At 43.8% G+C, this 16052-nt stretch overlaps 1 protein-coding gene across 1 annotated transcript in view; it reads right to left on the reverse strand.

The window, feature by feature from the left end:
- Nucleotides 1–16052, reverse strand: part of LOC120929674 (protocadherin-9-like) — a 1495744-nt gene that overhangs the window by 1048294 nt on the left and 431398 nt on the right. Inside the window, exon 2 of the mRNA XM_040341350.1 lies at nt 9169–9228. Coding sequence (XP_040197284.1) covers nt 9169–9174 — 6 coding nt within the window. The 5' untranslated portion in view covers nt 9175–9228. The remainder of the gene's footprint in view (nt 1–9168; nt 9229–16052) is intronic.

Consider the following 16052-nt stretch of genomic DNA (forward strand, 5'->3'; position numbering starts at 1 on the left):
AAGTGAGGCACAGTGAGGCATGCAGATGGACACCCTAGGCTTATACTCGAGTCAATACGTTTTCCCAGTTTTTTTGTGGTAAAATTAGGTGCCTCGGCTTATATTCGGGTTGGCTTATACTCGAGTATATACGGTAATCAGAAGTATGTAATACATAACATAACACATAAGGGGGAATTCACTAGAGCATTATTGATGGTTATCTGCTGCTGTGGCCCTTTAAAATGGCTTGTGCCAGATTAATAATCAACATTGTGTGTAGAGTGCATTGGTCAAAATGTGGGGCAGCACAGCTTACAGAATAACATGGTCAGAAAAAAGGTGCCCACTTATCTTGGTGGTCAGTGTTTTGGGCTTTCACCTTATGCAACCAATACTCATTTTGGTCATTCATTTAATGTAAAGAGCATAATTCAAATTATTAAGGGCTACTTAGCAGCATACAGAAAAGGACCTTGTGGAAAAGGGATAGTACATGATACAGAATGAGGTTGCATTGAATAAGCAATATACAGAGCAATATAGAGAACTAGGGTGAGGAACATAGAACATACAGAGTCTCATCTACAATACAAGCTTACCTGCCAGTAAATAAGAGTTTAATTCCACATTAAGGTTAGACCCGGGGTCACTAAAATCTCATGAACTTATATTTTGATAGCCAAATTCCCATTCTCAGCATGCTTTTAACTTGTATTCAGATCACTGTTGCATGCATGTATAGTCCACCGCCTAAACAAAAGAAAATGCCACAAGGTTTCGTAACTTGGCTGGGAGGAATAAGTCGGTGGACACATGCAACTCTGTATAGTCTGCCCCTGGCACTCTGGAAGTAGAAAAAACCCAGAGTACCCAACAGATGATGTGGGGCACATATACTTGGTGATAGTGACACCCATGGTTAATTTTCTGAATTTTCTCCAAAGGTGGGAAACAAAGTTAAAAAACAATCTGTTTGTGAAGGCTCTAGGCAAAGGCCAAGAGTGTCAATGTGGTAAATACAACTTTTATTATGATTTGCATACATACAAATTCACCGTCCTCCATGACCTCTTTATCACAAATTCCTTAAAACTACTTGCCATCACTGAAACCTGGTTTCATGAATCTGACACTAAATCTTCTGCTTCCCTCTCCATTGGTGGCCTTATCTGCACTCACTCCCCCAGACCAAGTGGACGGAAAGGAGGTGGCATGGGAATCCTTCTAGCCCCATGCAGCACCTATCAGGTACTTCACCCACCTCCCTCTTTGACACTCTCCTTTTTTGAGGCACATTGAATTTGTCTATTTTCTCCTGTTTCTCTGGGAATTGCTGTACCTACCTGCCCCCTGGGCCAGTATCAACCTTCCTGGATGACTTCTCTGCCTGTCTGCCCTATTTTCTCTCTTCTGAAATCCCCCCTGATCATTCTTGGCAACTTCAACATCCCTGTTAATGCTAATACTAATACTACTTCTAAACTTCTCAGACTAACCTCATCTCTTGACCTGAAGCAATGGATACAGGGTCATACTCATTAAAACGACAACACCTTTGACCTTGTCTTCACCTTACTGTGCAACCTCTCCAACAATCCTCTCCTACTCTCTGATCACCACTTTATCAGTTTCACTCTCTCCAGGTCTTCCACTTCCTCTCCCTCCAACCACCTAACAGTTACCCGTAGAAACCTTCTGTCAGGGAAATAGTTATTGGCATTCCTGTAGTGTCCATCATGGCCAGACTTACTCCATTGCGCATGCGTGCACGCAGATGCGCACACCGGACGGCGCACACAGATGCACATAGGCGAGCACGCACACCGTGACTCTGTGGGCGCACCCACCGGCCTATTTAAACCTGTCACTCGCACATACAAGTTGCTGGATTATCATCAGCTTCCTGTGTCTCCTGTATCCTGTGTATCCTGAATCTCTGGCTTGACCCTTGGCTTATGTCTGAACCTGTGACTCTGCTTATCTCCTCGCATCTGACCCCGGCTTGGCTGACTACTCTATTATCTTCTGCTCCTGTATATGACCTGGCTTGTTCCTGTAAATTGTGTATGACCCCTGGCCTGGCTTCAGACTCTGTTCTTTGTTTACCTACAGTACCGCACCAGCACTCTTCCTTGCACGGCTACTAAGTCCGCTCTTCCAGCGCACACCAGCTACCTTCTGCCTGCATCTACCCAGTCAGCAGCAGTACCGGCAATCCATGCACCTTTGGGCCCCGCACTCCCTGTCTCATCTCCAGGGGTGCGGTGCACTTAGCCGCAAGGGGCACCCTCTCAGCAATCCGGCCTCACACCAGAGACTTGACACCTTCCCCACTTCAACACTTCTCTTCTCTACTCTGCTACTGACCAACTCTACCCTGCCCCAACCTTAGTCACTTTCGTCTACAACAGCTCACTGTCATCTTCCTCAGACGAGCTCACCCCCCTCACTACACGCAGACTCAGGCCCGACCACTACAACCCTAGCAAACAGACGACTCCAGAAGTTTCAGAAAACGTACCCGCGCTCTTGAGCATCTGTGGCATAAGTACCAGGAAGACTTCAACCAATGTAAATCTGCCCTCCTAAAATACTATTCCTGCCTCCACACTGCCAAACAGACCTATTTTATCACATTAATTACAGTAATACATTATCATCCAGTCCCTGTCAACTCTTCTCTACCTTTAACACTCTACTCTGTTCTCCACTGCCTCTACCCTCAAACTCACTCACTGCCCAGGACAGGAGATCACCCATTACTTCAAAAATAAGATTGATACAATTTGTGAGGAGATCATCAATGCTCAGAAACCTCCCTGCACCCCATGTCCACAGCTACAATCATTGTTTCGCTCATTAAACCCTGCTAGAATTAACAAGGTTGCTAAACTTTTTTCTAACACCCATCTAACCACCTGCCCTCTGGATTCTGCTCCCTCTAAAATGCTACGCTCATCCTTTGACGCTATTCTATGCTCTCTAACTCACATTTTCAATCTTTCCCTCTCTTCTGGCATCTTCCCCAACTCTCTAAAACATGCGCTAGTCATCCCTCCTTAAAAAGACCTCACCGGACCCCACCAATCTTAACAACCTACACCCCATCTCCTTACTCTACTTCTCCAAACTTCTCAAAAGACTGGTCTACAACCGGCTGAGTGACCATCTGACTATGAACAAACTTCTTGAGCCCCTTCAGCCTGGACTTCACCCTCAACACCCCATGGAAACTACTCTCCTTAAACTCACCAATGACCCACTAACGGCTAAAACCAAGGGGCACTCTTCTGTTATACTCCTCCTGGACCTCTCTGCTGCCTTTGATACAGTAGATCACCTTCTCCTCGTTTGAAAAATTCCCCTCCTTTGGTCTTTAATCTTCACTGGTTCTCATCCTACCTATCCCACCGCTCTTTCAGTGTCACTTAAACTCTACTTCCTCCTCTCCTCTTCCTTTATCCATCTGGGTCCCTCAAGTTTCTGTTCTTGGACCTCTCCTTTTCTCAAGCTACACCTCCTCCCTGGGTCAGTTGATTGCCTCCCATTACTTTTAATATCATCTCTACGCTGACAATACCCAAATCTACCGCTCTACCTCCCAACTCACTCCATCTGTCTCCTCACGCATTACCAACTTACTAACAGACATATCAGCCTGGATGTCACATTACTTCCTCAAACTCAACCTATCCAAAACTGAACTTATGATAATTCCTCCCCCACATGCTTTCCCCCTTCAGTCTGTTATGAAAGCTGTTGCCAGGCTCATCCACCTTACAAACCACTCAGTGTCTGCTACCAATATTTGCCAATCCCTCCATTTGCTGCCACTCAACCAACAAATTGTATTCGAGATACTAACAGTAACTTACAAAGCCATCCACAACCTGGCCCCCAGCTACATCACTAACCTGGTCTCAAAATACCAACCAAATTGTCCTCTTCACTCCTCCCAAGACCTCCTGCTCTCTAGCTCCCTTGTCACCTCATTCCATGCTCACCTCCAGGATTACTTCTGAGCCTCTCCCTTCCTCTGGAATGCTCTACCCCAATCTGTCTGACTATCTCCTAATTTGTCTACTTTCAGACGATCCCTGAAAACTCATCTCTTCTGAGGAGCCTATCTGGCCCCCACCTAACTACTGTACATTTATTTTCTCCCTCCACACACCCCCACAGTTATTACCTCTTGTATCTCTTGACCCTCCCTCTTAGATTGCAAGCTTTAACGAGCAGGGCCCCCTGATTCCTACTGTATTGGGCTAGGTTCACACTGCTGCAAATTCAAAATTTGCCGTGATTTTGCAGCTATTCGCGGCCGCGATTTCAGGGAATGCCAGTCTATAGAGCTGAATTTGCATCACACACGGATCAAACTCGCACAGGACCCTTTTTTCCCGCAGCTTATATTCGCAACGCATTGATGTGAATGGCACTAATGGAAAACAATGTTATGACTTGTTAATGACTTGCAAATTTGAGCAATCGCAACGGCTTAAATTCGCAAAAGAAATTGCAGCAGTGTGAACCTAGCCTAAAAGTGTATTGTATTTGTATTGTCTACCCTCAAATTGTAAAGGGCTGCGTAAACTGTTGGTATTACATAAATCCTGTATTATAATAATAATAATAATAATCATAATAATCCCCATTTAAAACACCAATAGGTCAGCTGCATTCTAACACAGAGACAGAAAGAGACTGTGGGCCAAATTCTCAAAAGAGATACGCAGACTTAACTGCTGTTCAGCCTGCGTATCCCTGTGCCTAACTTTGGAAACGATTCTCAAAAGGCTTTTTCCAAAGTTAGGCAGAAAATCTGACATGTGTAAGACACTTACACGGTCAGATTTTAGGATGCAGTACCGCATCCGCCACTGGGGGCATTTCTCATTGAAATGCAGCTTTGCGTATGCAAATGAGGACTTAAGCAGATTTTCAAAGCATTTCAGCACTTTGATTTCTGCCTAAGTTCCGAATTTGCCGGCGCAAAACTAGGGCTGGTTTTATAATGTGGAAAGTTAGCCAAACCTTGTAAAGGCCCATTCCAGCGACGGCATTTGGTATGCATTCCTGAGGGAGAACTCCACGGCAATTTTTAAATTCAAAACCGGCATGGGTTCCCCCCCAGGAGCATACCAGGCCCTTAGGTCTGGTATGGGTTGTAAGGAGACCCCCCTCCGCCGAAAATTCGACGTAGGGGGTCCCCCTACAATCCATACCAGACCCGTATCCAAAGCACGCTACCCGGCCGGTCAGGAATGGGAGTGGGGACGAGCGAGCGTCCCCCCCCTCCTGAGCCGTGCCAGGCCGCATGCCCTCAACATGGGGGGGTTGGGTGCTCTGGGGCAGGGGGGCGCACTGCGGGCCCCCCCACCCCAGAGCACCCTGTCCCCATGTTGATGAGGACAGGACCTCTTCCCGACAACCCTTGCCATTGGTTGTCGGGGTCTGCGGGAGGGGACTTATCGGAATCTGGGAGTCCCCTTTAATAAGGGGGCCCCCAGATACCGGCCCCCCACCCTAAGTGAATGGATATGGGGTACATCGTACCCCTATCCATTCACCTGGAGGCAAAAAGTAAAATTTAGTAAACACACAACACAAGGCTTTTTAAAATAATTTATTATTCTGCTCCGGATGCCCCCCCTGTCTTCGTTATTAGCTCAATTAGCAGGGGGGGCTTCTTCTTCCACTCTCCGGGGGTCTTCCGCTCTCCGGGGGTCTTCCGCTCTCCGGGGGTCTTCTCCGCTCTCCGGGGGGGGCTTCTCCGGACTCCGGGGGGCTTCTTCCATCTTCTCCCCTCTTCCGCTGTTGACTCGGCGAACCCCGGTTCTTCTGCAGCTCTCCGGTGCCTTCTTCTTCAGCGCTGGCTGCCTGCTATGTTTGTGTGTTAGCTCGATTTCAAACAGGCAGCCGGCACGGTCTTCTGTGGCGTCAGGGTCTTCTGGTCTTCTCCCCTCTTCCGATGTTGCCTCGTCGCCTGTTGTCGCTGTAATGATGGAAGCGCGCCTTGCATCACATTTATATAGGCATCACCGTCCCATCATGCTCCGGTAGGTACCCACGTGGTGGGTGCCTACCCACGTGCACCCACCACGTGGGTACCTGCCGGAGCACGGAGAAGCACCCCCCGGAGAGCGGAGAAGACCCCCGGAGAGCGGAAGACCCCCGGAGAGCGGAAGACCCCCGGAGAGTGGAAGAAGAAGCCCCCCCTGCTAATTGAGCTAATAACGAAGACAGGGGGGGCATCCGGAGCAGAATAATAAATTATTTTAAAAAGCCTTGTGTTGTGTGTTTACTAAATTTTACTTTTTGCCTCCAGGTGAATGGATAGGGGTACAATGTACCCCATATCCATTCACTTAGGGTGGGGGGCCGGTATCTGGGGGCCCCCTTATTAAAGGGGTCTCCCAGATTCCGATAAGTCCCCTCCCGCAGACCCCGACAACCAATGGCAAGGGTTGTCGGGAAGAGGTCCTGTCCTCATCAACATGGGGACAGGGTGCTCTGGGGTGGGGGGGCCCGCAGTGCGCCCCCCTGCCCCAGAGCACCCAACCCCCCCATGTTGAGGGCATGCGGCCTGGCACGGCTCAGGAGGGGGGGGGGACGCTCGCTCGTCCCCACTCCCATTCCTGACCGGCCGGGTAGCGTGCTTTGGATACGGGTCTGGTATGGATTGTAGGGGGACCCCCTACGTCGAATTTTCGGCGGAGGGGGGTCTCCTTACAACCCATACCAGACCTAAGGGCCTGGTATGCTCCTGGGGGGGGAACCCATGCCGTTTTTTTCTTTGAAAATTGGCATGGAGTTCTCCCTCTCAGGAATGCATGCTGAGCGACGCTGACATTTTTTTTTATAATTATTTGTTTTCCCGGCGCGTCTTTTTTTTTCACCCGTCGCAACTTTAGTGTCCCGTCGAAATTCTCAAAGCCGACCGGCGTTAATTACGTTCGCGCGCTGCACGTCGGGAAAATGACGTCACACGCATGCGCAGTACGGCCGGCGCGGGAGCGCGCCTCATTTAAATTTTAAACGCCCCCAGGAGAGGAGGACCGCCTTACGACGGCGGCACTTAAGTTACACAGCGTAGTGCTTTGACGATCAGGCACTTAGGTAGAAATTTTAAGTCAGTGTAACTTAACTGCTGAAATTTAAGTTACGCAGACTTTTTGAGAATTTGGCCCTGTGTGAGTATGTATTAAGGAAATTAAATTAAACATTTGGGGGCAGATCCACGTACCTGCGTGCAATAATACGACGGGCGCAGCGTATCTAAGATACACTACGCCGCCGTTACTTTTTTTTTTCGAATCCTCAAAGAATTTGCGCCGTAAGTTACGGCGGCGTAGTGTATCTTTGGCGGCGTAATGGCGCGCCATTCAAATCTCTGTGATGGGGGTGTGTTTTATGTAAATACGTCATGACCTGACGTAAACAACATTTTTTTTAACTGCACATGCGCCGTCCGTGGGGGTATCCCAGTGCGCATGCTCGAAATTAACCTGGAACAAGCCAATGCTTCAGACGGTGACGTCATTCTACGCAAATCCCTATTCGTGAATGACTTACGCAAACGACGTAAAAATTTCAAATTTCTCTGCGGGAACAACGGCTATACTTAACATTGAGTACACCTCATAACAGTAGCTTTAACTATATGCCGGAAAAAGCCGAACGCAAACGTCGTAAAAAAATGCGCCGGCCGGACGTACGTTCGTGGATCGCTGTACTAGCCAATTCGCATACTTGACGCGGAATTCGACAGAAACGCCACCTAGTGGCCGCCGAAAAATTGCAGCTTAGATCCGACGGATCCAACGGATCAAACACATTTTTTTTTCTGTACGCATTTTTTTTTCTGTACACAAGACCTTGCAAACAATCAATATACTAAAATGATTGTTGCTTAATAAGATTCAATTCAAAATTTGATGACTGTTTTATACTATATTTAAATAAACGGATATGTTGAAATATCTGAAACTTCATTTATTCTACAAACAAACCCATTAACATGGGATGTTACGGGAAAATAATTTTGGTGCAAATAGTACCAATAGACAAAAAATGGTGATCGTTCATTTAACTTGAAGACTTACCATAAACAAATGTCAAATTTTTCTTATTGTGTGCCAGTTTAGGCTAATATTATTGCAAAACTTAGAATTTGTTATCTTCTCTTCTACTTTAGTTCAGTCCAAGTGCTGTTAGATTTGTAGCAGTTACAATAGTGTACATAGATACTGTGTGAAAATGTACTCATCGATGGTGCTAGGAATGATATTTCAATGGTGTTATAATTTTATGAAGTCATCACAGTAATTCTCTGCAATGCGAGCAAGAAACTCATTCTAGCTCTAGCAACATCTATTTTTCAAAAGCTGGTTGAGGATGTAAAATAAAATATTAAAGGTCAAGCTGAAATCTAAAATTCTAATATTTGCATCACATAAATGATAGATACTATAGCAATGTTCTTCAGCTTTAGACTTATTCTGCTGTTCAGCTCCAAATAATGTCTCCATTTGAAAATGCCAACCCTTTTCTTCAGTTCCTTCTGGCTGTGCCCTCTATCTTAAACTGCCTCATTTCCAACAGGTTCATATCAATTTACGTACACAAAGAGAGAATGTGCAAGACTGCTGATCAGCTTGTTAAACTCTAATAATCAACTTATCATAGCTGGCACATGTTTTCTAACAGTCAGGACTTCAAGGAATCCAAAGGTATTAAAAAAGTTTAAATGAAATACAGAACTATTGTGAACAATTATTTAATGATAAGATGAAATAATGAAAGTGCATTACATGTACATCACATAGATTCTGCCCTAGAGCATTTTGTAAACCACTCTGCTAGAATTCAGAAACAAACAATTTCAAGCAAAACCGGAGGAATTTATGAGGATTAATGCATGCTAAAAATACTTATTACTAAACCTACTATATCCCACTTATGAAATATTAGCTATGGTTCTCTTTTCTAGTAAAAGAGATAAAACATGATCTAAATGACCTGATTTTCTTTGTTCTACACATTTTGGAATTTCACACACATTTTATAGTAGAAGTAATCTTTGCAACCTGAGCATATAAGAGCAATTGCATCCTAGTAAATACTAGCATAAATACATTTACCTGTATATTGCATACTATATCATACTCAGAAAGGTAGACATACCTGCATGCCGTTGTTCTCACATGAAGCATTTAATATTTCATGTAAAGGTAAGTCCTGGCCCTATTGAAGGAAAACAAAGAATATTGGTGTTAAGGAAATAACACAATTTATTCTATATTAAAGCTGAACTCCAGGACAACAGATACATTATACAGTATATTAAATAGAAATGTAGAAATGTGAGCTATTTACCTGCTAAGCGATTTTAATCTCTATCTAGATTTGAGATATGCACAGTCCAATCAGACAGCACATCCAGCCTGACAACTTGACATTTCTCTGCTGCAGTTAAGTAACACAGGTCAGTCACCTTTGTTCCCAACCTGTTATTTGACAATGAAGGAACAGGAACAGACTGCTGAAGTCATTATACCGTATTGCCCTCTTGCCAGCATGTTTCTTTTAGCCCATGTGAATGCAGCATGTTTGATTTAATCCTAGTGCTTCCTCTCTGAATCTGAGTGTTCCAGTATAGAAGATTACACAAGGGTAGAGTTTTTGTTTTCAACTAAATACATATAGAGAGAGAAAGTTCACCTTTAAATGTATTTAAACAATTAATGAGATAAAAAACGAAAAAAAAAAACAAAAACAGATGAATAAAACCAACTATTTCCTCCAAATCCTTGGGATGTCCTCAATGAAAATGTTTCGCCTTTGTCAAATATTTTTTTTTTTAGACTCCCTTGAAAAACGCACAGATGATATCTCATTGAGGACTTCTTTTGAGAACTGGTGTATATAGAATATTGGCATGAAAGCAGATATATTGGCAATGTATCATTTCTTGACTGAGCTTGTGACTAAGATACCCAGCTGGCCTAGCATCAGGACCTGGGAACAGACATAGCGGTTTTAGACTGGTCTAGATGGTCTTTCATGGTGCATAAAAGGATCCCCAATACCACTCTTGTCAAGGTGAACTATAAGGACTAATCTTGCTGGTACATGGTGCCAGTGCAACTTGCAAAAACCTACCCTGACATTTTAACTCTATATTTTGGAGGATGTGGGCAGAAAGGGACTATGTTCCATTCTTGGTGGACCTGTCAAAAAATCGAGCACTCCCGGATTAAAGTATTCACCTTGATTTACTCTGTGACCTCAGTTAACCTCACCAAGAAAGCGCTTTTTAATGATCTGGTTGGTGGATGATATCCCTAGATATACCCAATCTCTTATGTTTTACATTTTACTTGCCACAAAGATGGCCATTCCAAAAGCTTGGAAATCCACTGTGGTGTACATTTGTTACAACTAGACACCAGCTATCCTGCATAATGTTACACCAAAAATTAGCCAGCATTCTGTGACAGACAAACTAAATTTGAAAAAAATAGAATTCATGGGTCACATATTTGCAATCCCCTATCTGATGGGAGGCCTATCTGGGATTTGGGTATTGAGTTGGGCGGAGTGACTTTTCCTATTCAGACTTGACCTTTTTATTTTTTTCTCCCCCTTTTCTCCTCCCACCCTTCACTCCCCTTTGTCTATCTCCTTCATATATCTCCTTCTTTTTTTCTGTGCTAAGCCTGCCATGTTTATTTAATGGAAAATTATTACTTTTTTTGCCTAAAGAGCTTTGTTATTTTGTTTTAATGGACATATAATAATTTTGTTTGTTGGTCTAGATACTCTCCTGTACCTTGAAACTGTAATTTTAATAAAAAAAAAAAAAACCTGTTGTTTTTTTCTTCATTTGATACATTTTCAGTGGGTGGATTCCAAAGCAGTGTCATTCACAATTGTCTTAAAGCAGTTGTAAACCATTGGGCAAGGTTTTTCCCCCCCTAGAGGCATAATGTACTAGTAGGTAGGGCAAATGCATGAAAGACAAAAACAGAACATTCCATAGCTCAACTCACCAACCAGTCTGCCAACCGAGCAAATTAACCTGTCCAACAGTCTGCATTGTTAAAAACAGGGGTTTAGTTAGCACGCATTTGCAATCGCATGCTTAAGCTGCAAGGCCTCTTCATGGCACCCTGTGCATAGGTTCCAGTCCTAACGTTATTGAATTTATAAGCTTCTCCACAATGGAAGATGAGGGGCAGGTGGGCCTGGAGGCAGCCCAATCCCCCTTAAAGGAACAGGAGCACACTGAACACCCAGCAATAGCACAGTGGCAGCAAAGGTGCCCAGTGTGTCCCTGGACCATATTTACACCAGTAACAAACCAAACTGGTTGGCAAACTGGTTGGTGAGTTGAGCTATGAAATATTCTGTTTTTGTCTTTGATGTGTTTGCCCTTCCATGTACTCCTTGCTGTGAAGGTCAGTTATAGGTGGGGGCAGGGGCCATATGTCGCTGCCACTGTGCTACTGCTGGGTGTCCAGTAAGGATGAACCAAACACCCCCCTGTTCGGTTCGCATCAGAACTTGCGAACACACCAAATGTTCGTGTAAACTTTAGAACCCCGTTAAAGTCTATGGGACTCGAACATTTGAAATCTAAAGTGTTAATTTTAAAGGCTAATATGCAAGTTATTGTCCTAAAAAGTGTTTGGGGACCTGGGTCCTGTCCCAGGAAACATGTATCAATGCAAAAAAAAGTTTTAAAAACGACAGTTTTTTCAGGAGCAGTGAATTTAATATTGCTAAAAGTGAAACAATAAAAGTGTAATATTACTTTAAATTTCGTACCTAGGGGGGGTGTAAAGTCAGCATGTGAAAAAGAGCATGTTTCCCATACATAGAACTGTCCCTGCACAAAGTGTAATTTCTGAAAGAAAAAAAGGCATTTAAAACCAGCTTTGCGGCTCTAATGAATTGTCGGCTCTGGCAATTACAGAGATGATTCATTCATTAAAAATAAAAATAAAAAAGCTGGGGGTCCCCCGAAATTCCATTAACAGGCCCTTCAGGTCTGATATGGATATTAAGGGGAACCCCGCCGTCAATTTAAAAAGAAATGACGTGGTGTTCCCCCCAAATATCCATACCAGACCCTTCAGGTCTCCACCCCAAATTTTAAAAAAAAATGGCGTGGAGTTCCCCCAAAAATCCACACCAGACCCTTATCCGAGCATGTTAAACTGGCCGGCCACAGAAAAGAGGGGGGACAGAGTGCGCCCCCCCTCTCCTGAACCACACCAGGCTACATGCCCTCAACATGGGGAGGATGTCCCCATGTTGATGGGGACAAGGGCCTCATCCCCACAACCCTTGCCCTGTGGTTGTGGGGGTCTGCGGGCGGGGGCTTATCAGAATCTGGAAGACCCCTTTAACAAAGGGGACCCCCAGATCCTGGCCCTCCCTATGTGAATTAGTAATGGGGTACACTGTACCTCTACCATTTCACGAAGGAAGTGTAAATAGTTAAAGAAAAACACACAGACACCGTAGAAAAAAATCCTTTATTAATAAAGAAAAATAAAAAATCCAGCGATGTGAATCCACTCTCGGCCCGGCCCCCCACTCCAACGTTGTCTTTTATCCAGCGATGGATGATCTCTCCAGCGACAGGTGATCATCGGTCCGGTCCAGCGATGAGAAGATCCATCCGTCCAGAGCGCAGCAGGCAGCTCCTCTCTCCGCTGGACACAGCCTAGCGGAATGACGCGCTGGAGCTGTGACATTTCTTATATAGGGGAAGCGGCCACCCGTCACGTGACCCCGCCCCCTCTGACGCACCCTTGTACGTCACTGGGAAACACCGGTCTTTCCCAGTCTTTCCCAGTGACGTACGAGGGTGCGTCAGAGGGGGCGGGGTCACGTGATGGGTGGCCGCTTACCCTATATAAGAAATGTCACAGCTCCAGCACGTCATTCCGCTGTGCCATTTTTTTTTTAATTTGGGGTGGAGTTCCCCTTAAAATCCACACCAGACCTGAAGGGTCTGGTATGGATATTTGGGGGGAACCCCACGTCATTTTTTTTTTAATTGACGGTGGGGTTCCCCTTAATATCCATATCAGACATGAAGGGCCTGTTAATGGAATTTGGGGGGACCCCCAGCTTTTTTATTTTTATTTTTTATGAATGAATCATCTCTGAATTGCCAGAGCTGACAATTCATTAGAGCCGCAAAGCCGGTTTTAAATGCCTTTTTTTCTTTCAGAAATGACACTTTGTGCAGGGACAGTTCTATGTACAGGAAACATGCGCTTTTTCACATGCTGACTTTACACCCCCCCAGGTACGAAATTTAAAGTAATATTACACTTTTATTGTTTCACTTTTAGCATTATTAAATTCACTGCTCCTGAAAAAACAGCCGTTTTTAAAAAAAAAAATTTGCATTGATACATGTTTCCTGGGACAGGACCCAGGTCCTCAAACACTTTTTAGGACAATAAATTGCATATTAGCCTTTAAAATTAACACTTTAGATTTCTCCCATAGACTTTAACAGGGTGTTCCCGCAGCTTTTCGAATCTGCCACGAACACCCCTAATTGTTCGTTGTTCGCCGAACAGGTGAACAGGCAATGTTCGAGTCGAACATGAGTTCGACTCGAACCTCATCCCTAGTGTCCAGTGTACTTCTATTCCTTTAAGGGGGATTGGGCTGCCTCCAGGCCCACCTGCCCCTCATTTATCCATTAAATGCAGGTTCTTCCATTGTGGGGATGCTTATAAATTCAGCAGTGTTAGGACTGCAAGCTGTAGACAGGTTGCAGTGAAGAGGCCTTGCAGCTTACACATGGATTTGCAAATGCGTGCTAACTAAACCCCTGTTTTTAACGCATACTGTTGGACAGGTTAATTTGGTTGTTTGGCAAACTGGTTGGTGAGTTAAGCTATGGAATGTTCAGTTTTTGTCTATAATGTTCTAGTATGAATCCCATACTAGCACATTATGTGAAACTTACTTGAAAGCAAGGCATTCCAGCGATGCAATGTCACAGCTGGAGGCCGCTTCCATCTTCACCCATCTTCCTTCCAGGTCCGTGGACTCTGTCTGTGTGACTGGCTGGAGCCGCAATGACGTCACTCCTGTGCATGCATGGGGGAGCCACCATTTACTGCACAGGACTCTGAAGGAGCGGCTCGGCTGGCCGTTCCTTCAGAGTGTATGTCTCGATGACATCAGTTGCATATATAGTAAATATCTTCTAAACGGTGCACGTTTAGGACATATTTGCCTTACCTATAGATAAGCTTTAGATGAGAGATGGAATTTACTTCCACTTTAAACACCCATAAATTCAAATTAAAAGAAAATCCTTGGTAAAACAATAACATAGAAAACACTAAATAAACAATAAAAAAACATATACTGAAGTGATCATTTTCAAGATGGGAAAGCCAGAAACACTCTGTAAATATTTGTGCAATTAACATATGTCCATGCTGACATTTTGTCATTATACAGTATTGACATACAGTACAGTGTAACTATGTTTTTTGTCATATAAAATGCTGTTTTCAGGCAAGCAAAACAAAATCTTTGGGGGGAAAAAAATCACTTTTTGTTGTATGATTATGTGTTTGGTGTTCAGTATTGAATGTGACTGTATTTATTTGTTTTATTTTTTATATTTTTATGCACCTGCATATGTGCTATTGCTTGAAGTATATAACATGAATCTCTCAATTTTCAAGCAGAGCCATCTGTCAGTTTGAAACTTCTGTTTTCTTTACACGATATTGAAGCACTATATAGCTGGGAAACAGCAGGGCTGTTTATCAAAGCACATTTCTGCTCAAGAAGCACCTTAGAAAGCCTTGCACATTCTTCAACCCGCAACCTTCTGTATAATGTTGTACTAGTCATATATATACACATTTCATGGCGATGCTGTCATATAGTGGAGCTAATTGCTTCCTGAATCACTTTCACAATGAATTGCTCCAAGTTTTGTGGTTTTCTTAACCACAATTGTGGACAATGAAAAGCTTAGAAACCTTTACGTTTCTTAGGTAAATTTTGTATAGAGGACACTTTTTGTAAAGCTTTAGAGCACTTTTCATTGACAGTAGCTATAGCCAGGAATAAGTTATAGTACAGTGTCTATGAATGGAGGAGAGGCAAAGGGTCAGTATAATCAGTCAAGGAGTGTCTATGACAGGTCCAGTCACTAGATTAACCCTCACAGCCCTGGAAGTGTGCCACTGTGAGGGTATGAGGGGGCAGTGGACTTTGGAATTCAATTAAGACAAGAGCCACCAGCACAAGGGACATCTCTCACCGCTGATCAAAAGAAAACAAACAAAAAAAAAACTTAGCTTTTAACTATTTGACTCTTTTAAAGAACATATGAAACTTAATTATAAAAATGTTTCTTTTATATCAATTACTGATTGTGTAACTATAGGTTATATTGAAGGAATCCTAAAGTGATTTCAGTACTATATCAAGATACTGTACAGTACCAAGTGCTGGTACCCTGTGAAAGAGATACATATAGATGTGCACAGAGATCACTACACTCCCACTGAATGAAAATAACTATAGTTTGTTATGGAAGTGAAACAAATGAGAAATGCATTAATAAATACAAAATAAAATACACCAAAGAATACAACACCTAGTAAAACTAAATAAAGCGTACATAATCAGTGGTAGTGAGAATAACTAAGCAAACCTACCTAAACAAACTAAACTAAACTATGGGGCAGATCATGATCAGGCTGAGTGCAGGGGATAAGCTAAAACAGGGAGAAGGTAGGGCAGGTGGAAACAGGATCAGGATGAGGAACAGGATCACAGGGAGTAAAGTACATGGGGTTCACAGGCAAAACACTGAGGTATTATGAAATAGTTGAGAAGGGACTAAATAGCATCCCAGGAGCCAGCATCAAGTGAAGACTAATTGCTGGGATATGCTGCCCCCCAGTCCATGCCAGGTCCTTTGAGTTTGGTACCCCATGCCAAAATGAAAAAAAAAAAACATGTGGGGGTCCCCCAAAAGATCAACACCAGACCCTTATCTGGGC

The sequence above is a fragment of the Rana temporaria genome, chromosome 2 (genome assembly GCF_905171775.1).
Source record: "Rana temporaria chromosome 2, aRanTem1.1, whole genome shotgun sequence".
Lineage (NCBI taxonomy): Eukaryota > Metazoa > Chordata > Amphibia > Anura > Ranidae > Rana > Rana temporaria.